General features: G+C 37.7%; 1 protein-coding gene across 1 annotated transcript in view; it reads left to right on the top strand.

The window, feature by feature from the left end:
* LOC109927834 (doublecortin domain-containing protein 1-like) overlaps window positions 1-20,861 on the top strand; it is a 395,969-nt gene that overhangs the window by 18,612 nt on the left and 356,496 nt on the right. Inside the window, exons 4-5 of the mRNA XM_048607351.1 lie at window positions 11,860-12,065; window positions 16,852-16,945. Of these exons, the coding sequence (XP_048463308.1) occupies window positions 11,860-12,065; window positions 16,852-16,945 (300 nt within the window). The remainder of the gene's footprint in view (window positions 1-11,859; window positions 12,066-16,851; window positions 16,946-20,861) is intronic.

Below are 20,861 nucleotides of genomic sequence, written 5' to 3'. Positions count from 1 at the left end.
GGCAGAACATAATGTGCAATGTTCCCATAACTTTAGTAGGGTGTGTTAAAAGAGTTGCAAACGTGATAAAAGGGAACAGTATAATGAAAAAATGACTTCTATGATTGTGGCAATTTAGTCCATATTCTTCTCCATCAAATTACCTGTGTGAAGGGAGTGTGAAGTTTAAAGTGAATAAGGAAAATTACAGAAAATCATGTTTCTTATAGAGCTATTATTTCCAACAGGGGAATAATCCCCTAACTTGCCTGGTAGACATATTCAATGCAAGTGATATACAACAAAGGTGATGCAAGGAATGGATTATATTCTTATCTTGCTTTATTTTGCTGGCCACACCATCATAATTATACATTGAACTTTCATTACTTTATCAGATGCTTCTGAGTTTTGCAACATATTGTAATACCAATTTTCAGGTTTAGTTATTTCTTGAAATACTATAAAATAAAGGCGAGTATAATTATTTTCCCCAATGAGATGCTACAGGAATATAACTCATCAGGTCACAACCATGGTGCTAATATTGCAAATTCCTAACATTAGCAAGAATAATTGTTAAGATACTTGTCCGTTTTTGCACTTAACTACTTGATTTATTTCTACCTGATTTTTAGTGCTATTTCACACTGTATCCACTTAGCGACCCAGATCATACACCACACAGTGAATCTGATGTTCTTTTCCTGAAAGCAGTCATTTGTATAATTCGGTATAACTTGTTAGATATACCTTAAAAGTTCTCTAGCCCATAATCAAATGACTTCTGATGGAAGCTTCAGTGTGTTTATCCATGGAAGCTAATTTTATATAATGTCATCCCTGTTGGAAAGCATTACCAACTGAAAAAGCAGTGTGAAAATTTCACTGTGATATGTAGAAGGAGCGTTTCAAAAGTCTGCATATTGGAATAATAAGACTCACAAGGTGTAAATGATAAAATGTGACCTGCTAAATAACTGGATCTGTTCCCTATCTTATCCCAAGCCCATTGTATCAATTTGAATTAGGTTAAAAAAATTACAATTCTCAGCGACCTGATTTTTAAAAAAAAATTGATTTTGCCGAAGGAAGAATTTAGCCATAGGAAGAATTCCTCCGTGTTGTCCATGCACACCTCCTAGTGGTTGATTTTAGAACCAAGTTGGCAGAACTTCAGGTCAGTCTTTTGACTAAGAAATGTTTATGCTTAAAACAGCTTGGTACAAAAAAAAGCCCCATTATGGGTTTGACATAGTTTGAAAACTAATGAAAGGGAAATGTTGGACAAATGCCAGAAAGTATTTCCTTATGCAAAAAGCAATCAACATTTGGATGACCTTCTTGGGTGGAGTCAAAATAAAAACACTATGACCATTTAAGAGACAGATAATGTCACTGGGGGTAGGGGAGAATGGAAGATTTTCTTTATATTGGATAGATGAACTAAGATGGGCTGAATGAGCTCCCTCATTTATCCTTTCTGTGATCTTGTGATATAATGGCAAAGAACCATGCAATGTTCTAAATAAAAGAGTCTGTAGAATATTTTTTTGTTAGGGAAAAGAATGAGCCTGTTCAGAAAGGAAATCATTGATCATTCACCCAATTGTTGTAAACTCTCTTTCCAGTGTGGGTAATTCTATTATTCTGTCACTCACAATGGAAAGAAACACTCGCAGGGAGAATATCTTGGATATTGAAGGGCTTACAGCTTCTGTCCAATAGCTTTAGTGCACAGGCAGTCATCAACTGGATAGCTATGATTTCCAAAGCTTGCACCATTTATTGCTAGGAGAATGAAATGGCAAAATTCTTCTTGTAAAGCTCTTGTTTAAACAGGCAGTTTCTTTGGCTAGACATTGACTTCAGGATAATTATCCAAGATACATAAAACATGGATAATACGTATGCCAGATCAAAACCATTGTTTTCTATGAGTTTGCAGAAAAGAGATATGACTGTATAAGAACAGTTACCTACCTACAAAGGCCACTTAACTGAAGTGCATGCAACTAATGCTTAGACACATTGAATATATTGGTTATATGTCAGTATGAGATGACATTTATTATTTAATAACTGGCTAACTATTTCAAATGAAGTGCATTGAGCAGATAAGTGAATAGCAAGAAATATTTATTTTGAATTCAAAAAGAAGAGCTAAAGTTACATGAAATAGAAATTTATCTAACAAGCATCTTGCGAATCAAGTTAACACAAACATCCAGATGTAAGTGGGAAGTTACACCTGGGACATTTTAACAGCTATCACTCTAGACAACAGAAAAGATCTTTCACTGTAATTTCCCAGCTTATTCAAATTACCTACTTGAGAACAAAATGCTGACATTGAGTTCATAGCATTCATATATTTGAATCACATTTTGAAAGTTCAAGTACACCACACCCTGTTCCTCCCGGAACAAGTACATAACCTAGGCTGGCATGTCAATGCAACATTAGGGAGTATTATATTGTTGTTTCTCTGAAATATAAATCAAGGCTCCTGCCTGACTATTCAGATGGATGCCAAAGATCCTGTGCTACTATACAAAGGCCTCTCCTGTTGCCATGACCAACATTTCTGTCTTAAACACCAGCAGCAGAGCAATTGACTTAGTCAATCATCTTGATGTCTTATGTGAGATTGTGCTGGGCATAAATTGGTTGCCACAAAACAACCATGACTACTCGACAAATAAAGTTAATTGGCTGTGACATCCTGAAAGGTGCTAAATAAATGCAAGTTTGTTCCCTTGTTAAGTGAGGCACTTAATTGCTTAACACCACCATTGTAAACAATCATTTTTAACAGTTAATAAGGATGTAAGTGTAGAAAAAAGTAAGGATGTAAGTTTCAAGACACGAAGCACTCAGACCCTTGATTCATTTCAAAGATTTCATTCATTGCTGTAAACATTTCCTAAATGATTTTTACAAAAGCAAACTACATTCTCAGTTTTAAAATTATGTTTTATTGAGCTGTCTTATTTTTATACATGGGACTCTTTCTTTTATTCAAATGAATTGTATATGAATTTATTCATTTCCCTGAGACTGTGTCCAACATTCTTTTCTTCCTATATAAGTGCAATATTACATTAATGACTGTTGACATTATTTGGAGCTACATGTTTAAGATGGTTCATACAACATACATGTTTTGGTGTTTAAATAGAAGTTTTGACACATTTGTTGATGTACATTTGAGTCTGTGCTGTAGTGACAAACAGAGAAAGTTTATCTATTTCAGTGTTTTCTTATTGATATCCCTGGTAGTAGTTGCTCAGTTAGTTTTTCTACTGAAACACTTGATACCTCCCTACACGATGATTCTCTGAAGCCATGCTAGCTTTCAATTTATTGGTAAGTTGAAAATGTCACACTTAAGTCATCAAGTCAATTGGATCTCCTAGTCATCCATGTTTGGTGTTTTTTTTTGAGAAAGGATTTTGTACCTCTATAACATTTCTAACTCAAAATATTCATTCTGGGATTTTTTTGTATATACATCTCTACAAGAACATTCAGATCACAGATTTTAAATGATGAGTGAGTGCAGCTGCTGAGGAGAAAATAAATTCAGATTACATATTGTTTATTAATTATAAATACATTTCATCTGTACTTTGTCCTCTTCAACCGCCATTAACGCTGCAATGCCTTGTCATTTGTAATATCCTTTAAGATGGAAGATGGTTAAAGAATATATCTGCACTAGTGAGAATGAACTTCACAAACAGTAAATTCATTCTGAGATGATCTGACGTGACACATTCTGATTGACAGAATATGTGTGAGCTCTGTATAATAGAATGCGTGATTGCTGTAGGTGTATGTGTCAGAAAAATGATGGATTCAAATCAGCTTAATTGCTGTCTAATTTGGTAATAGTAGACACCAGATACGATTTCAGGTAACAAGTTAACACATCTACCTTTAGGCATCCAGGAACATGTATGTCCTGTCATTTTCAGTATTTCAGAACGTGCAGAAATCCATCAGTTTAATGAACCTGAACTTCTTGGTAATATCACAAATGTTTCCCAGAATGTTTTGCTAATTTCTATACAGCATGATTGCCAGAACAAATTTAACTGTACAGTGAAATTCTGTTCTGTGTAATGGTTTGGGCTGTTTGGAAGAAAAGTTAAGTAAAATTGAACGTGTGTCCAAGCGGATTGATCAAGTCATGACTGATCATAAGAATGAATTTCGACAATATCTGTGCAAATGTGAGGCAATTCTCTATTAGGTCTTGATCTGTTTTGAAGCTAGTTCTAACTCATACTTAAGTCTTTACTGACTATATGTTACATTCCCATATGTTAAAATCCAATTATTTACGAAGAACATTTAGTGGAATCTGGAGAGGTAGGTGTCTGAAGGAGATCTATACTATCCTGGAAGGTCATTCGTTGAAGGACAATATTAAAGCCAATATTTACTTAATCTTACATTTATTTACAAAGTGAAATGTTACAAGCAGTTATCTTCTAACTCGGCAACATCACACTTCTAGTATGTCTTTCTTTATATTTTTGTTAATCAATTTGTTTGGACTTGTTTTGCACATCTTTGTGGCGGTTGGGGCTTGATTATGGAATTTCTGACCCAGGAGTAGGGACACTACCATTGCATCACGAGATCCCTTGTCTTTATATATGCTCCAGCATCCCCAGTCAATACTCACCAGTTGTATATAATTAATGTATAATAATGATTAGAAAATATCTGTAATTAATAGGCGTGGAGTTTTTGGTGACATTGCAGTTTCCCTACCTCTGAGCCAGAAGCTCTGTGTTCAAGTCCCATCTACTCCAAAGGTGTGAAATGATATCTCTGAACAAGTTGATTGGAAAATATGTGTAACTAACAGACATCAATAGAGGAGATAGATGGTGAGAAACTTGGGTGGGGGAGGGTGGTGAAAAAGTGATCATTATAGGGGTCTCTGGTGGAATTTGGCCTTAGGTGATAGTGGGCAGTGGAGGATATCACATCGCAGAGAGGGTGTCTGGTTACTGGGGAGATTAAAGGCAGGTCGTTAAATCCGATATGAAACATTTCTGTTGCACTTTCTGTTCCTCTTGACCACAAGCAGTACTGGAAATACACTCATTTGTTTTGTCCAGCAGTCTTTACCTCCCATGAGATTTTCAATTTTCCAAACCTGGATTGAAGTGTTAAATCTGAAAAAGAGACACACAATCTCAGTAAAATATCTACATGAGTGATCAGCATCTTGATAGGTAGCTCGTCGTGCATCTCAGTTGTGCTATGTTTGAGACAATTTGGGTGAGAGATTGAAACTTTTAAAATTTGAACTCCCAAACAGACCCCAACAAATTTCTTTCTGTGGATTAAAGATGTTCTAAAGTATCTGTTTGACTTAATAGGTAGCACTCTCACTTCTAAGATTGAAGGAGGTGAGTTTAAATTTTGCTATAGTCTTTAGCATGTAATCTGGACTTTATTATACTACCGAGGGAGTGCTGCATTATCACTGAATGAGTTGTTAAACTGAGGTGCTTTTGCAAAGCAAATCTGTAAAGGGATGTAGTGGTGCTTTGTCAAGGTTCATCCTGAGCAATTTTGTTATGCAGGATTCAATGCTGTCCTTCAGGGCGTAACGTACATCAATACAAACATCAGCTGCTACTGAACAACCAACATCTCAGTGAAAAGTGTTCCTTAGTTTGTCCAAAACATGCTGGTTTTCCAGCGTAAGGAGCCGTCAATGACGGGGCATTGCAGATTGCCACATTCTAAATTTCAGCATCATGTTCTGGGGGATGCATTAAAACTTAGAACAGTGGCTACAAAGACTCACTGTGGAAAGGTTACTGTCTTTAGTCCTCCCACCATAGTCCTTGGAAGAAAAACTGATTTAAGAATACATTATGTAACACATATAACAAATTTTATTAATGAAGTTTACTTTTGGGAAAAAGCAAAGAAAAATGCTTTAAACTAAAACTATGCCTGCTCAGTTGGGTGCCATAGATACCTTTGCACTGCTACAGAAACAAAATAAATTAATATATTGCAAAGCTATATGGATCTGCTGGAGCCATTGACAGGACCTTGGAAGATTAGTCAGTGGACCTTACAGTATTTAGCTAGCTGCAGTCTCCAGATATGGTCCCAGAGGCAACTTTTAGAAGCAACTGAAATCAAACAGCTGCAGTGCCAGCTTAGGATATGAGGTCAATCTAGGAATGGGAGTGAACGGTATTATCTTCTGGTGAGCCAGTTGATGAACATTGATACTGAAGTCAATCTTTATTCAATCTTAAGTTTATTTACAGTGTGAAATATACCAGCATAAACCTCTTCTCTGAGTCACATCACTGCCTCATCAAGTATCTGTTTATATGTACTCAATTGAAAACCAAATTAATGTCCTCTGCCTGAATATAATTAAATTATTGTACAAAATACTAAAAGAAGAGATGGCACTAATTAAGGAGCAGTGAAATAACTCTTTTAAGGTTTTAAGGTTAAGCCAACTTCTAGTTTTGGTTCTAAAAAGAGCATGTTTAGGAAACTGCCAGGTGCCACAGCACTTGAAGCAATACCAGAATAAGGTTCTCATGTTGTTTGGGCAGATGGATGGATCTCCTAAATTTGACCTTGAATGTTCTCCTGGTCAATGGCCTCATATTTTTTCCGCAGCAGTCATTACCAAAATGATCCAAACATTTATCTTGTTTTATCTATATATATATATATATATATATATATATATAGAATGTCACTTTTGCCTTCATTATAATAAAGAGCAGTTGGATGCGATGCAATGTAACACCAACAGCATAGGTTCAATTCCCATGCCTGCTGAGGTTAGCATAAAGAACTCTCCTTCTCAACCTCTCCCTTTGCCTGAGGTGTGATGACCCTCAGGTTAAAACACCACCAGTCATCTCTCCCTAATGAGAGAACAGCCCTATGGTCCAGAAGGACTGTGACTTTACCTTTACAACCAATTGTCTTGCATAATGAGAGATTTAACAGGTTATAGAACTTGCATAAAAGACCAAAGTGTGTTTGGGATTCCTGCTCCATCTATGACAGGTGCTTGATCATTGCTCAAATCAATAAAGATGGGGAAACAGCATCATGGTTCATTCTGCTAATCAGCTAAAAAATGGCACTACCTTTTTTAAAATCTTTAATTTTCACAGAATTGTTACATAGCTGAAGGAGGCCTTTCAGTCTATCATGTCTGCACTGGCTCACTGAATCAGCAATTTGCTTAGTGTCATTGTCCTACTATTCCCCCTGTAATGTCGCATACTTCCCTGCTGAATGGGTCAGTAAACCTGTCATTTCTCCAGAACTTAACCATTCGCTGCATAAAAATGTTTTTTTGTCCTATCACCTGTCTCTTCTCAGTCCTTTCATAGATGGGACCAGTTTCTCCCTATCTTTTCTGTTGTTGTTTCGAATACCTCTATCAAATCTTTTCACAGTCTTCTTTTCTTGGGACAACAGACCCAACTTCTCCAATCTATGTTCATAACTGAAGTGCCTCATCCTTGGAATCATTCTTGTGATTCGTTGCTGCACTGTCTCCAAACTCTTCAGATCCTTCCTAAACTGTGGCACTGAGTATTGGACGTAATATGCCAACTGAGGCATAACTGAGGCATCTTTAACACAACCTTCTTTATTGTGAATATATTGGACAGCTGTAAATGCTGAGCAACGGATGTATGGAATAAAAGATAAATAAATTGCAATGTCCAATGAAAAATTTATGTTTTTGGAAATTTTGAATGCCTGCGCTATTTTTCTTATTTTATTATGCAGTCATGATTCCAACAATTTTTGGTTTTCATGTCAATATCCTGTCACGCTGAGATGACTCAGGTGGTGATTCATGTTAAGAAATGCCCATCCCTATTCATGCCTTACACAGTTGAGTTTTACTTTTGTGCAATACTTAGGGTGTGGAAGAACATTTGCCATGCCCAGCTTTAATATGAACCTGTTAAACCCATACAAAGCATTTGGATTTACTTAGTTTGACAGTTATTGGACAATAGTGTCGTTAAAAACTGTATGTCACAAATATGAATGTAAATAAAATGGGAGTAATCTAACCACACAACAGGTGTAGGGCTCAGTCAAATTTCGATGATACGATCTGAAAAACTGCCAACGTGGGAGTGATACTCACCACCGGCAGCAATACAAAATGGCCAATAGTGAATTGGCAATCTATTTGCATTTGATTTGCATTCTATGTGATTCTTCACTATTGTGGTGTAGAGAAACATGGTTCCAATTTGTGCACAGCAGGGTCTACCAAACAACAGCGAGATGAAATGCCTAGATTATCTGTTGTAGAGATGTAGGTTGAGTTATAAACATTGGCTAAGAGATCTGGCAGAATTCCCTTGCTTTTCTTCCAAATAGTACTGTGCTTTATACTTACCTCAGAGGGTAGAAGGGATTTCAATTTATTGTTTCACTTGGAAGATGGTATTTCCAGCAATTCTCTCTCTGCACCAGGAATGTCAGCTTGGATTATCTGCGTAAACCCTAGAGCTGAGAATGCCACCATTCAGCCAAGAAAGTATTCTAAACATAGAGATCAATTCATCTTGTAATTTCTTTCCAAGATGTGTTTATTCTTTAAAGTTAAAGTGGTTAAATGTTGAAGTTAGATGAAATCTGCAAATAGCTGTGTATCAACAACTGATGCTTGGCTTCACAAACCAGGTAGGAAGAATTTTTCACTTTGCCATTCTTCATTCGTAATTCCTTGCAGTAAATAGCCTGAGTCAAGAAGTACAGAAGAAGAGTCTGGATTCTATTTGCCGGCCACAGTTCAAAAGATATCTGTCGAGATGGGAATGGGGGGGGAAGATATACCAAATCAATTTGTAAAGATGTGACAATTCTCCTTGACTGCCTCATAAAAGGTGACAAGATTATTTCCATTCTGTCGGTTAGACAGCCTTACCTACTTCAGTTGAGGTGAATATTAATCAATTAATCTTGATCACATTGCTAAAAGAACCATAAAGAAGCAAAGCAATAGTGTTCATCGTCATCATCATGTTGTATTAGCAGTCAGCCAATCATACGTAATCTTGGGGAAGCCTGAAAGGAAAATCATACAGGGTGAAAATTCAGCAAAGAAGGAGAATCCAAGACAGAGCTGAGAAAGGAAACTGCATCAATAGCTCGGATCGTTCTCTTCAGTGCTAAACATAATCATTCTTACTACTGATTAATACAATTGAATTTGCTAAATATTGAATGGTGTTTTCTCATTACCAATTTCCTTTCCTTACCCAGAGGGCATTGAATCTTGTTAAAATTTGGTACTGTGAATCTCTCACACCGTATAGTTAGCATCTCAAGGTGTATGTAGAAATAATAACCATAGAGTGTGGGCAGGGTATTCCATCCAAACAAATGATTGACGAGCCTCACGTTATCCTCACAGTTAGTTCTTACATTACCTATATTCATACATGCATATACATATCCTAGAGAACAAATTGGAGGAGGAAACATCAGTTATTTAACCCCTCAGAACCCAGGCTGTTGCAGCCAGAGAAAAGTCTAAGGGTTGATACCAAGGAGGTGGTGATAGAGGGAGCGTAGCAGTTGTACACTGCAGTAAATTCGTTTATTTGTCTTCATCCTTTAAACCTTCAAAATCAAGTAGGATGAGGCACGAAGGCTAGTGATGTGTGCATTTTAATTGATTTAATATCTCATTAGTATTTGGAGGTTTAAAGATAAAGTCAGGTTTCTGACCCTCCTTTATGGTTTATTATCCTGACACATGCAATGAATCTTTTATTGAGTAGTTACCAGACTAACATCTTAGCCTTAACACATCTTTTAGTCCCATGATATTTAGTGACACAAGGAGCAGCAGATAATTATGTCAATTGTCTTACATCTCACAGTTATGATATAATCTCAGCATTACAGTACCTACATGAAAATCAATGTTATTAACTGTGAAGATTATCAGACAAATTTTATGTAGCTTTACTCCCTTTATCATTTGACTATTTTGTCCATTACTATTTCACCCCTAGGCTTTATGTGATTTATCTACAACTTCTCTATACCCAGTGAGGTCCTTAGTGGGGAGTTTGTGTTGTGTGATATATCCACAATCTTGCTTTTGCCCAACCAGGTTTTTCTTCCAGTGGGGAGCATATTACTATGTAACTTAAATATGACTTGCACTCCCATCCTGTGCTAGTCTGATCCTGGTGGGGTTTAGAATGTTAAATGATCTATTTATGACTATGCCATTGTCCTGTGAAGAATCATGCTGTAAGCCTTGCTTTGCAAAATTGAAACTTGTCAGTTATTACATCACACTGAATTAAGCTGAGAAATTGGACCCTGGAATTGGGTTCTGCTTTTGGTTACATATCTTAATTGCTATTTTTAAAGGATAAAACGTTTTCACAGTTTGTGAACAACTATCTTAATAAATGAAGAAGCTGATTATTGATTGAGTGGTTTTGACACTATAGAGTCATAGAGTCATACAGCATGGAAAAGACCCGTTCAGTCCAACTAGTCCACACCGAACATGTTTCCAAAATAAACTAGTCCCATTTGCTTGCATTTGGCCCATATCCCTCCAAACCTTTCCTATTTATGTATCTATCCAAATGTCTTTTAAACGTTGTAACTGTACCTGTATCTATCACTTCCTCTGGCAGTTAATTCAACACACGAACCACTCTCTGTAAAAAAAATGTTGCCTCTCATGTCCTTTATAAAACTTTTTCCGCTCACCTTAAAAATAAGGCCTCTAGTTTTGAATTTTCTCATGCTAGGAAAAAGACCCTTGCTATTCACCATATCTATGCCCCTCATGATTTTATAAACCTCTATAAGGTCACCCCTCAGTCTCCCACGCTCCAATGAAAAATGTCCCAGCCTATCCAGCCTATTTTTATAACTCAAACCTTCCATTCCTGGCAACATCCTGGTAAACCTTTTCTGAATCCTCTCCAGTTTAATAATATCCTTCCTATGGCAAGGTGACCAGAACTGCACGCAGTACTCCAGAAGAGGCCTCACCAACATCCTGTACAATCTCAACATGACGTCCACACTCCCCTACTCTAAGGTCTGAGCAATGAAGTCAACTGTACTAAACCCCTTCTTAACCAACGTCTCTACCTGTGATGCAAATTTCAAAGAATTACGCACTTGAATCCCTCGATCTCCCTGTTCTATGACACTGCCTTGGGCCCTACCGCTAATTGTATTGGGTAGAAATTCTTATCGGGCATTGACACAAAGCTGACCATCAGGTGCCCTCTATAAGTGGCATCTGATCCAATGCCATCCATTTGACCATGGCCAGCACAAATTTCTAATCCCTTTACTTTTAATAAATTGGGTGATTTTTATTTATAATGAGTTCAATTCAACTTATTATCTGAATGAACACAGGTTTGGGGATTTCAAATGAGATTGGAGAAATCAGTTAAAATTTTATATACATTATTAATTTAGAGGCAAAATACCACTGTTCTCTGGCAAAATACAAATGTAATAAAAGTAATATTGTAGATATATTACTGAATGGTCGACTGATTAGTCAGGGAGGCATACTAAGGTGAATTTTAATTATGACTAAATTGTGATATTACTCTTCCATACCCTGAACATCTGTTCCCTTCAGGAACAATGATTTATGCCCACTATCAGCATGGCCAGCTTGCTACAGCTTATGTCATGCTTAGTGGGAAGTGATAGAGATTTTAACGGTATGTGCAGCAAAGTGGAGTAAGGCCAATATGTGTTAAAGTGATAAGGCAGACAAGGGCACTTGGATAGATGGAGCGAAATGTTGACTTTAGCTTTTCTTAACAGACCACATGTTATTGACCAAGAGGGTGAGTTGGACAATGAAAGGGGTAGTGCTTCCTGTTGACAAGAAACGTGGCAAAACAAAGCCTGTTCTCTCGAAGCGTCTGAAGAAGCTCACTGAAAACACCTCTATCAGAATCTTGGTTTTTAAGAATGGAGCTGGGCAGGACGGGTATGAGATCACTGCATCACTCGAGGAGAAACAACAGGTAAAAGATAAATAATTTGTGCTTTTTTTTTGGTCATCATCTTCTTTCCCACTGAGTGCCAGTTTTCATCCAGAAGTATGGTGAGAAGTTCTGCCGACTGAGAAAATTAACAATTAGTTTTTTAACCATGTAATTTACTTATTTGGAAAAGAAAATGGTCATTTCTAAATTAAAAGTAAAATAAAACACACATTGAATGTCACTGATAATTATATTAACAAGTTAGTTTTTAAACTGAGAAGGACTATAGTCTTAGATAGGCAAGATCTTTTTGATACATATGATTTTGAAAAAAACTTTTTGTACACATCTGGTTGTAGTGGTTGTTAATAACTTGAAAATATATAGATCATTCTTTGACAGGATGTACCATGCAAAAACAGCTTTCAAAATATCAAGTTGTTACTATAATTTCTTTAAATAATTGAAGAGTGGTTTTCACAGCCGCTGCTACTTTTCTTGCATTTTCAAACTATTTAAATATACATAATTACATCTTATTAGCCATTAGATCTTAATTATCAACACTATTTCTAGATGTTATACTTCTTTTGGCACTAACATGGTGATGAACTATTGTCGGTATTATTGATTAATGTTTTCTAATTTTTGATAATGACACAGGTAATCAAACTGTAAGGTAACAGTACTCACGTTAGCTCCCAGCTGGAAAGGTATCAATACCTCACAGTAACCATGTAACTTAATTGGATTTTAAGAAACAAAAATGCCAGCACTATTATAATAATCACCAACATTATTAGGAAAAGAACACAGTTGTCATAAACTACACAACAAAAGGTTTAAATAATTTTTAAAGCATTTGCAGCCCAATGCAGAGAAAGAAAAATCTTCAATAAATTCAGTAGGATATCTGAATACATGAGTGGGTTTAAGGTGGTAAAATGCACAGGATAATTTACTAAGGGACAGGGAAAAGTTTAATAGGTAGAGTTCAGAAACATTCGTTCAAGCTAATAAAGGAAAATTCAGCAATTCAAACATAAACTATGTGAGATTTTTCACTTAGACTAACATAAGTACGTTAATGTTAAATATATCTCCTTTAAAAAAAAGAATATATTTTTACTCAGAAATGTAACTAGCACTTCATTGATTCTCCTTCACAACTAATGTAAATGCAAGTAATGGTTTCCTGATCTTATGTTTACAATGTTTAAAACAACTCAATTGGTGATTTCAACAAGTTAAAATGAAGCTTTGCTGAAAAGCTTTGAGATGTTTCATTTTTTCTCTATTCAGCTTACATTTCTCAATTCAGTTTTTGGACTTAGCACTACTTCTACCATAGGGACAATCTTCAATCTCAACATCGAGAGGTGTGTTAAAAACAAGAACACTAAAATGAAGATGAAAGAGTAAAAAAGACATTAAAATGTGTATAGCATTCTAGGTTCAAAGATATGGAAATGTTCAAATTCAAATTTGAAAGCTGGGTGTACTTCAAGGTTCAATAGATGCTTGACTGTGCTTAACTTAGACAGTTAGTTTTTTTTCTTCCTGGAATCTTTAACATAGCAACTGACTTTACTATTGTTCATTGTACCATTACAAGGCTTTTAATGGAAGCCCTTTTACCTCTTTTATTCAGGATAGCAACCCTCATCTGAATAGTTTCTAAAAGCATTTCTTTATGCATGATACAAAGTGGAAGATCTTCATATAATGGATAGTTGTGGTGATACTGTGGTAGTACTGCGAATGTTTCAGCCCATTTGTGTAAATTTCCATTGTGGTTTCAACAGAGGAGTTTATGATGAATGCGTTAAAACTCGCTTTAACACATAGACAAAGGAATTTCAGATAAACTCACGAAGGAGCTGTAAATTATTATGTACACTGCTATAATTTGAAGGACACCTTTAGTGCTGTTTATGCTTTAAAATTTTGACTGTGTTTGTTTATTTTCTAACCTAGATTTTATGCAACAATTTAATTTATCATTTACACTCAGACAGCAATTTTTTGACAATTTTGAATCAGACCAGTAGGGTAGGTTGAAGCACAGCTTTTCTTCTGCAGTACAGCATGAAGGTGGTGGGGCCCAGTTTTGGGATTTGAGGGTACAGTGGTGATGCAATGCTATCAATATGGGAGGTCGATGATATAGTGTGACAAGTTTATAATGACAGCTATGTAATAAAACGAGGTTGTAGACTTGCTCACCGAGCTGGTGAGTTTGATTGCAGACGTTTCGTCACCCTGCTAGGTAACATCGTCAGTGTGCCTCCGGTGAAACTTTGGTGTTCTGTCCCGCTTGTTATTTATATGTCTTGGTTTGCCGGGCTGGTTGGCATCACTTCAGGTCTGTTTATCAGCGGTTTGTATATCGGGTCCAGTTCAATGTGTTTGTTGATGGAGTTCTGGTTGGAATGCCAGGCCTCCAGGAATTCCCTGGCATGTTTCTGTTTGACTTGTGCTATTGTGGATGTGTTGTCCCAGTCGAATTTGTGTCATTCTTTGTCTGTGTGTATTGAGACCAGTGAGAATTGGTCGTGTCTCTTGGTGGTTAGTTGGTATTTGTGTATCCTTATTGTCAGTTTTCTTCCAGTTTGGCCTATGTAATGTTTCTCACAGTCCTAGCATGGTATTTTGTATATTATGTTAGTTTTATTGGTTGTGGGTATGGGATCCTTTACATTCAACAGTAGCTGTCACAGGCTAATAGTTGGTTTGTGGGCTACCCTGATACCTAGGGGTCTGAGTCATCTTGTGGTGATCTATGATAATGTTTTTTTTGTAGGGCTATTCTTTTCTTTGTTCTGGTCTTTTGGTGTTGTATGGTGATGACATATCAGAGCTGACCACAAGACTACTCAGACCTCCACATATCAGGGTAGCCCACAAACCAACAACCACCCTGTGACAGCGACTGGTGAATGTAAAGAGACCTGCCAGGGAATTCCTGGAGGCCTGGCATTCCAACTGGAATTCCATCAACAAACACATTGAACTGGACCTGATATACAAACCACTGAAAAACAGAACCTGAAGTGATGCCAACCACCTCAGCAAACCGAGGCTTATAAATAACAAATGGGACAGAACACCAAAGTTTCACTGGAGACGATCTGACGATGTTACCTAGCAGGGTGACGAAACTTCTACAATCAAACACACTGGCTCGGCGAGCAAGGCTACAAACTCATCCACAACCCGAGCTACAAATCTTCTCAAAAACTTTAAATGTAGTAAATTAGGAATTCACAATATAATTATAGGTGAGGAAAGGCATCCGGCCATTCAATTCATCCATCTCAAGGTTATGCTGCATTTAGACTGGGTAATATTGAACTCAGCAGGGACGATACCTTGTCTGTTCTGAGCAAACCAATTTTGAGATTAGGTACCTTATTAACATATTCTAATGATTATTTTAGGATATCCTTCTACATCACCTTAACCAATGGTGTTGGACATGTTTTCAACACTGTCTCAACATAGTGGACTTCTGATGTGGTGAAAGTATAAAGCTTGTATTTAGATAGGGTCCTAACTGTCATATTGGATCAAACCACTTCACACTGTGAATTCATTTTTGAAAATCAGTGATTCAAGTGTAATTACAAAGCAGTGGCAACTATTTTGTGCCATAGAGAACCCAATGAACTGAATGATCTGTTAATTTATTTTTGGCTGAAAATAAAATGTTTGTCAGAATACTGGGAGAACTTCTGCTCCACTATCACTGGGTTCTAGGACCTCTCACCTCTTCCTAAACCATGCAAATAGGCAGATGCGATCATGATTAGACTTCTCAATTGAAAGGCTGATATTTTCTCTTATAAGATCATATGATGCACCAAGGTGAGAAAATTACATTGGTGAAGAAACTTTGGAGTGCATTTCATGGTGTTTGAAGTTCCTGTCCCTCTCTCCCAAGTGAAAATAAATTTAAAAACCTTACCCTAGGAGGTTGACCCATTAGCTATCTGGTTTAGTTTAAGGGCATTTGGGCAGGAAGTCCAACCTCTGAATGATTGACTGGCAGTTCTCTGATCCTGCAGTGCCACCACAATTCATGGTCATTGCTGGGATTGCATGGAGCTGTGGGCCCGGAGTTAAAGGTGAGCAGGGTGTGGCCTGAGCCAGATACAAAGTGCAGTGAGAGGGATAGGGGAGGGGAAATGAGGTGTACAGGGAAGGCAGAGGGGACCACAATGGGGAACTGACCTTGTCAGGAGAGTTTCTGTTGGGTTAAATTCTCAGCTCGCGCCTATCATGCACACAGGTAGATGGGTCTCCTAATGACTTTCCCAATCACTGATAAAATTGCGGTGTAGAGCAGGAGCAATTGGGTAGGTAGCAGGATGGCACCAATGGTACTTTACTGGACGACATGCCTGCCAACCTCACATCTTCAGAAATATTTGTCCACTTCTCTGGCTTCATTCAGAATCCCTGGAGATGACTGTGGTCTCAGATGGTGGTGCAATATAAATAATAATAATAAATTATCTGCTCATTTTACATCTCACACAACTTTCTTTTCTCATGAAATATGAGTAAAAATAAATTCGATTGGGTGTACAATATGGCTTTTCCTTTGGTCTACTCAATGATCCCTGGTTTAGGAAGCACTAATTATTTTCCTTGATCTCCTCGCCCCTCACCAAAAGACCTAACAGTATTGTTAAATATCACTATAACCCTCAATCCTGCTTCTTAATACAGCCTTCAAAAATTACTTTTTCCTTTTGTTCCATCTTTATATAAGCAATATTTAATTAATTTTATTCACATTTCTTTTCATTTTCACTTACAGTTTCTAGATCAGTGCACTCAAAAAATAAAATTAGCATCACCAGCTAAACGTCTATATGACTGGCAGGGTGATCGAATTCGGGACCTAAGAACAGGTATGTCCTTACGCTGAAAAGTAAGGGTCTGTTTTATTCTACCAAGAAATCTTGATCTATCTTTACAATATAATGACAGTCCCTTATTTCAGAATCAATGGGCTGAATTTAATATGCTTAGTATTGAGGTGAACATGGGAGATCCTAGAGTCTGCATGGAACATTGTTAGCATTGAATGTGGGTTGATGAATGTGAACTACAGTGACATAATCTTATGGTCAACATACACCTACATCGTGTGGCCCCATACTTGTGGCATAGCTCAGCGAGACTGGCTGTTATTAGTTTGAAATGGATGGAATGATTTCATTGATGTCTTATCAGATTTTTGACAGTGAAGATAGTAAAGAATTACATGTTGTAACTATTTTGAGCATGGAGAATCAAAATTTGATGAATTTATTGGAGCTATTACACTTATTTGTAAATCATTTGTGTATTTTTTTCCCATATATAAATTGAGCAGTATGGGGTTTATTTACATTGTTTGAAAAAAATGAGAAAATTCTAAAATTAATGTCTACCCACGTGAAACATTCAAAATGTAAAGTCGTGGCAAACTACATTTTCTATGTAGTTTAAAAAAAAACAAACTGGATATCACTTTTTCTACAAGATTGAAACCAATAAACTTCTGCCAGCAGCATCAATGAATAAATATGACATTCTCTTAACAACAATTTTAACTGAGGCATTTAATTATTTGCAATAATTGATTTTGCCTGTTTTGCAATATCAGGGGAATAGCAGGATTGTGTTTTGGATTCATCCCCAAATATTGCTAATCATAATGTCTCTGCTCATAGTGTTATCATAAAATTGGACATATTTTAATTGTTATTGTTTTAAAAATTATCAATGCGCATGGAACTTAATTGTTAATATTGTTACATTGTGAGGAGCCAATAGCTAGGAATAGGAATCAATATGCAATGGAAAGGCCTATGAGGATCAAATCGGCCAGGACAAAGCAGCCCGCTTGATTGGCACCACATCCACAAACATTCACTCCCTCCACCACTGACGCTCAGTAGCAGCAGTGTGTAATATCTACAAGATGCACTGCAGAAATTCACCAAATATCCTCATACAGCACCTTCCAAATCCACAACCACTTCCATCTAGAAAGACAAGGGCAGCAGTTACACTGGAACACTACCACCTTCAAGTTATCCTTCAAGCCACTCACCATCCTGACTTGGAAATATACCACCATTCCTTCACTGTCACTGGGTCACGATTCTGGAATTCCTTCCCTTATGGCATTGTGGGTCAACCTAGAGAACATGGACTGCAGCGGTTCAAGAAGGCAACTCACCACCACCTTCTCAAGGCAACAAGGGACAGGCAATAAATGCTGGCCAGTTAGTGACACCCACATCCCACAAAAGAATAAATAAAAAGCAACAATTTCTGGTAAATGTGAGAGCATGTAGATAAACTAAAAGGCAGGCCATTAGATATTTATATTCTATAAGTTGGGATCCACTGTCTATGACATAATGATGGATTCATAATAACCATTGGTAAGGCCACTTTAAAGTCAAATGGAGAATATGGTTCAGATTCACTAAGGTAATTAAGGTTTTGGAGTAAGTTTGTAACTTGGGTTGTGGGTGTTGAAGTTGTTGAAGTTGGTTGGCTTGCCGAGCTGATTTCTTGTTCCGCAGACGTTTCATTTCCATGCTTGGTAACATCCTCAGTGCAGCCTCTGATGAAGCATTGGTGTGTTTTCCCGCCAGGTTTTTAAACTCTAGGGTCCGTTGAGATGGATTGCCTCACTTCCGGGTTTCCTTCGTAGTGGAATGTATACGGGGTCGAGTTCAATGTGTTTATTAATAGCATGCTTTGTGGAGTGCCATGCTTCTAGGAATTCTCGTGCCTGTCTCTGCCTAGCCTGTCCCAGGATCTTGATGTTGTCCCAGTCGAAGTTGTGGTTCTCCTTGTCCATGTGGATTGAGATGAGTGCGTATTGGTCGTGTCTTTTTGTAGCCAGTTGGTGTTCATGTACTCTTGTTGTTAGTTTTCGTCCTGTTTGTCCAATGTAGTGTTTCTCACAGTCTCTGCAGGGAATCTTGTAGATGACATTGGTCCTGTCCATGGTGGGGAGTGGGTCCTTGGTTCGGGTGAGCAGTTGTCGTAGGGTTGACATGGGCTTGTGTGCCACTCTGATGCCCAGCGGTCCTAGGAGTCTTGTGGTGAGTTCTGACGTGTTTCTGATATAGGGTAGTGTGATGAGTGTGTCGGGGCGTGTAGTCTCTTTCTGATGCTGTTCGTGTAGGCATCTTCTGACCCAATACTCACTCATCTCAATCCACATGGACGAGGAGAACCACCACTTCGACTGGGACAAATCCAAGATCCTGGGACAGGCCAGGCAGAGACAGGCACGAGAATTCCTAGAAGCATGGCACTCCACGAAGCATGCTATTAATAAACACATTGAACTCGACCCCGTATACATTCCACTACGAAGGAAACCCGGAAGTGAGGCAATCCATCTCAACGGACCCTAGAGTTTAAAAACCATGTGCGAAAACACACCAACGCTTCATCAGAGGCTGCACTGAAGATGTTACGCAGCATGATAATGAAACGTCTGCGAAACAAGAAATCAGCTCGGCGAGCCAACCAACTTCAACATCCTCATCACTAAAGTAATATTTTGGACGGGAAATTCTTGCAAAGAAAGATTTGACATACAGTAACTACTTTCACTTTATGAGGAGATTTAGTGAAGGCTTTAAAAATTCTGTAGGTTTATGATAGAACAAATAAGGAAGACTGGACACAATAATCCTATCACTGGAGGTGGTGAGAGAGATGTCAAAAGGGGAAGTAAGGGGGCAAGTTGGCCATGGAGAGGAATATTCATTAAGTACTGAGTGAGGAGGCCTATAGGCAACTTTCTTGACTTGCCAGCAGGTAAGGTAAATTTTCAAATGATGGTCACTTAAGGATCTTGACTCATCTCCCAATCACCTCTCTCTCTGCTGACCAAGAAAGGTGGCTAGTTTTAAGATATAGAAACCATGGCAACAGGCCAGCCAAATTGGTGGGGTGGCATCTCATTGCCCCAATCAGGCCTCCGTCCCTTCCTTCTTACAACCCCAATCCTAAGAGGGTTCTTGTTGTCGGATCTCTGCGGCCTTAATAGTTGGACTTTGGAAACTGAAGCTGCCCACTTATCTTTAACTGTTTTCAAAATATCTGCCAGCAAGACTGTGGAGTCTCCTTTATAAATGGCCACTGCTGTTTACCATGATGTGTGTTTTCCCTCCACTCGGGGTTTCTTTACCTGTTGAAACAATGTTTATGTTAGCTCCCATACATAGGAGTCCAGACATAGCTAACGTGGTATTGAAGAAACTAAAATAATGTTTATTGCACCTCACTGATATGTGTTCCGGGTGGAATAAAACTCAGGTCCCTGGTGCTATGAGGCAGCAGTGCTAACCACTGAGTTATCATGCCATGCCTTGTTTAAGCTTGTCACGCATAAAGTGGCATGAGGTAAGATATCCTCAGGTCACTTACTAAGGTACAGTGATGATATCATGAACTTGCTTCTTAAAGTAGATTCTTTGGTCTTGGTGGCAAATGTTTTGAAAATCCACTGAAGATCAAAGTCGAATATCAAAGAAATTGGGTTTTCAGTATTATCAATTTCTTTGAGTATAAAAGAAAGAACTAATTTCTTTCTAATTAAAAGCTAAGCTTTTTCAAGATAGAGGATATCTCTAACAGAGAAAGGGCATATAGAAGCAAAGCTGAGGGTTACAAACCTGTGGTGAAGCAGTGAATACTTGGATTCTCTGTGTCTTCCCTCTTTAGATAAAAAACAAACTAGTAGCATGCTATAGAGATAGTAGGAACTGCAGATGTGGGAGAATCTGAGGTAACAAGGCGCAGCGG

Source organism: Rhincodon typus, chromosome 17, assembly GCF_021869965.1.
Source record: "Rhincodon typus isolate 14 chromosome 17, sRhiTyp1.1, whole genome shotgun sequence".
Taxonomy (NCBI): Eukaryota; Metazoa; Chordata; class Chondrichthyes; order Orectolobiformes; family Rhincodontidae; genus Rhincodon; species Rhincodon typus.
This window is presented reverse-complemented; position numbering and strand designations above follow the sequence as displayed.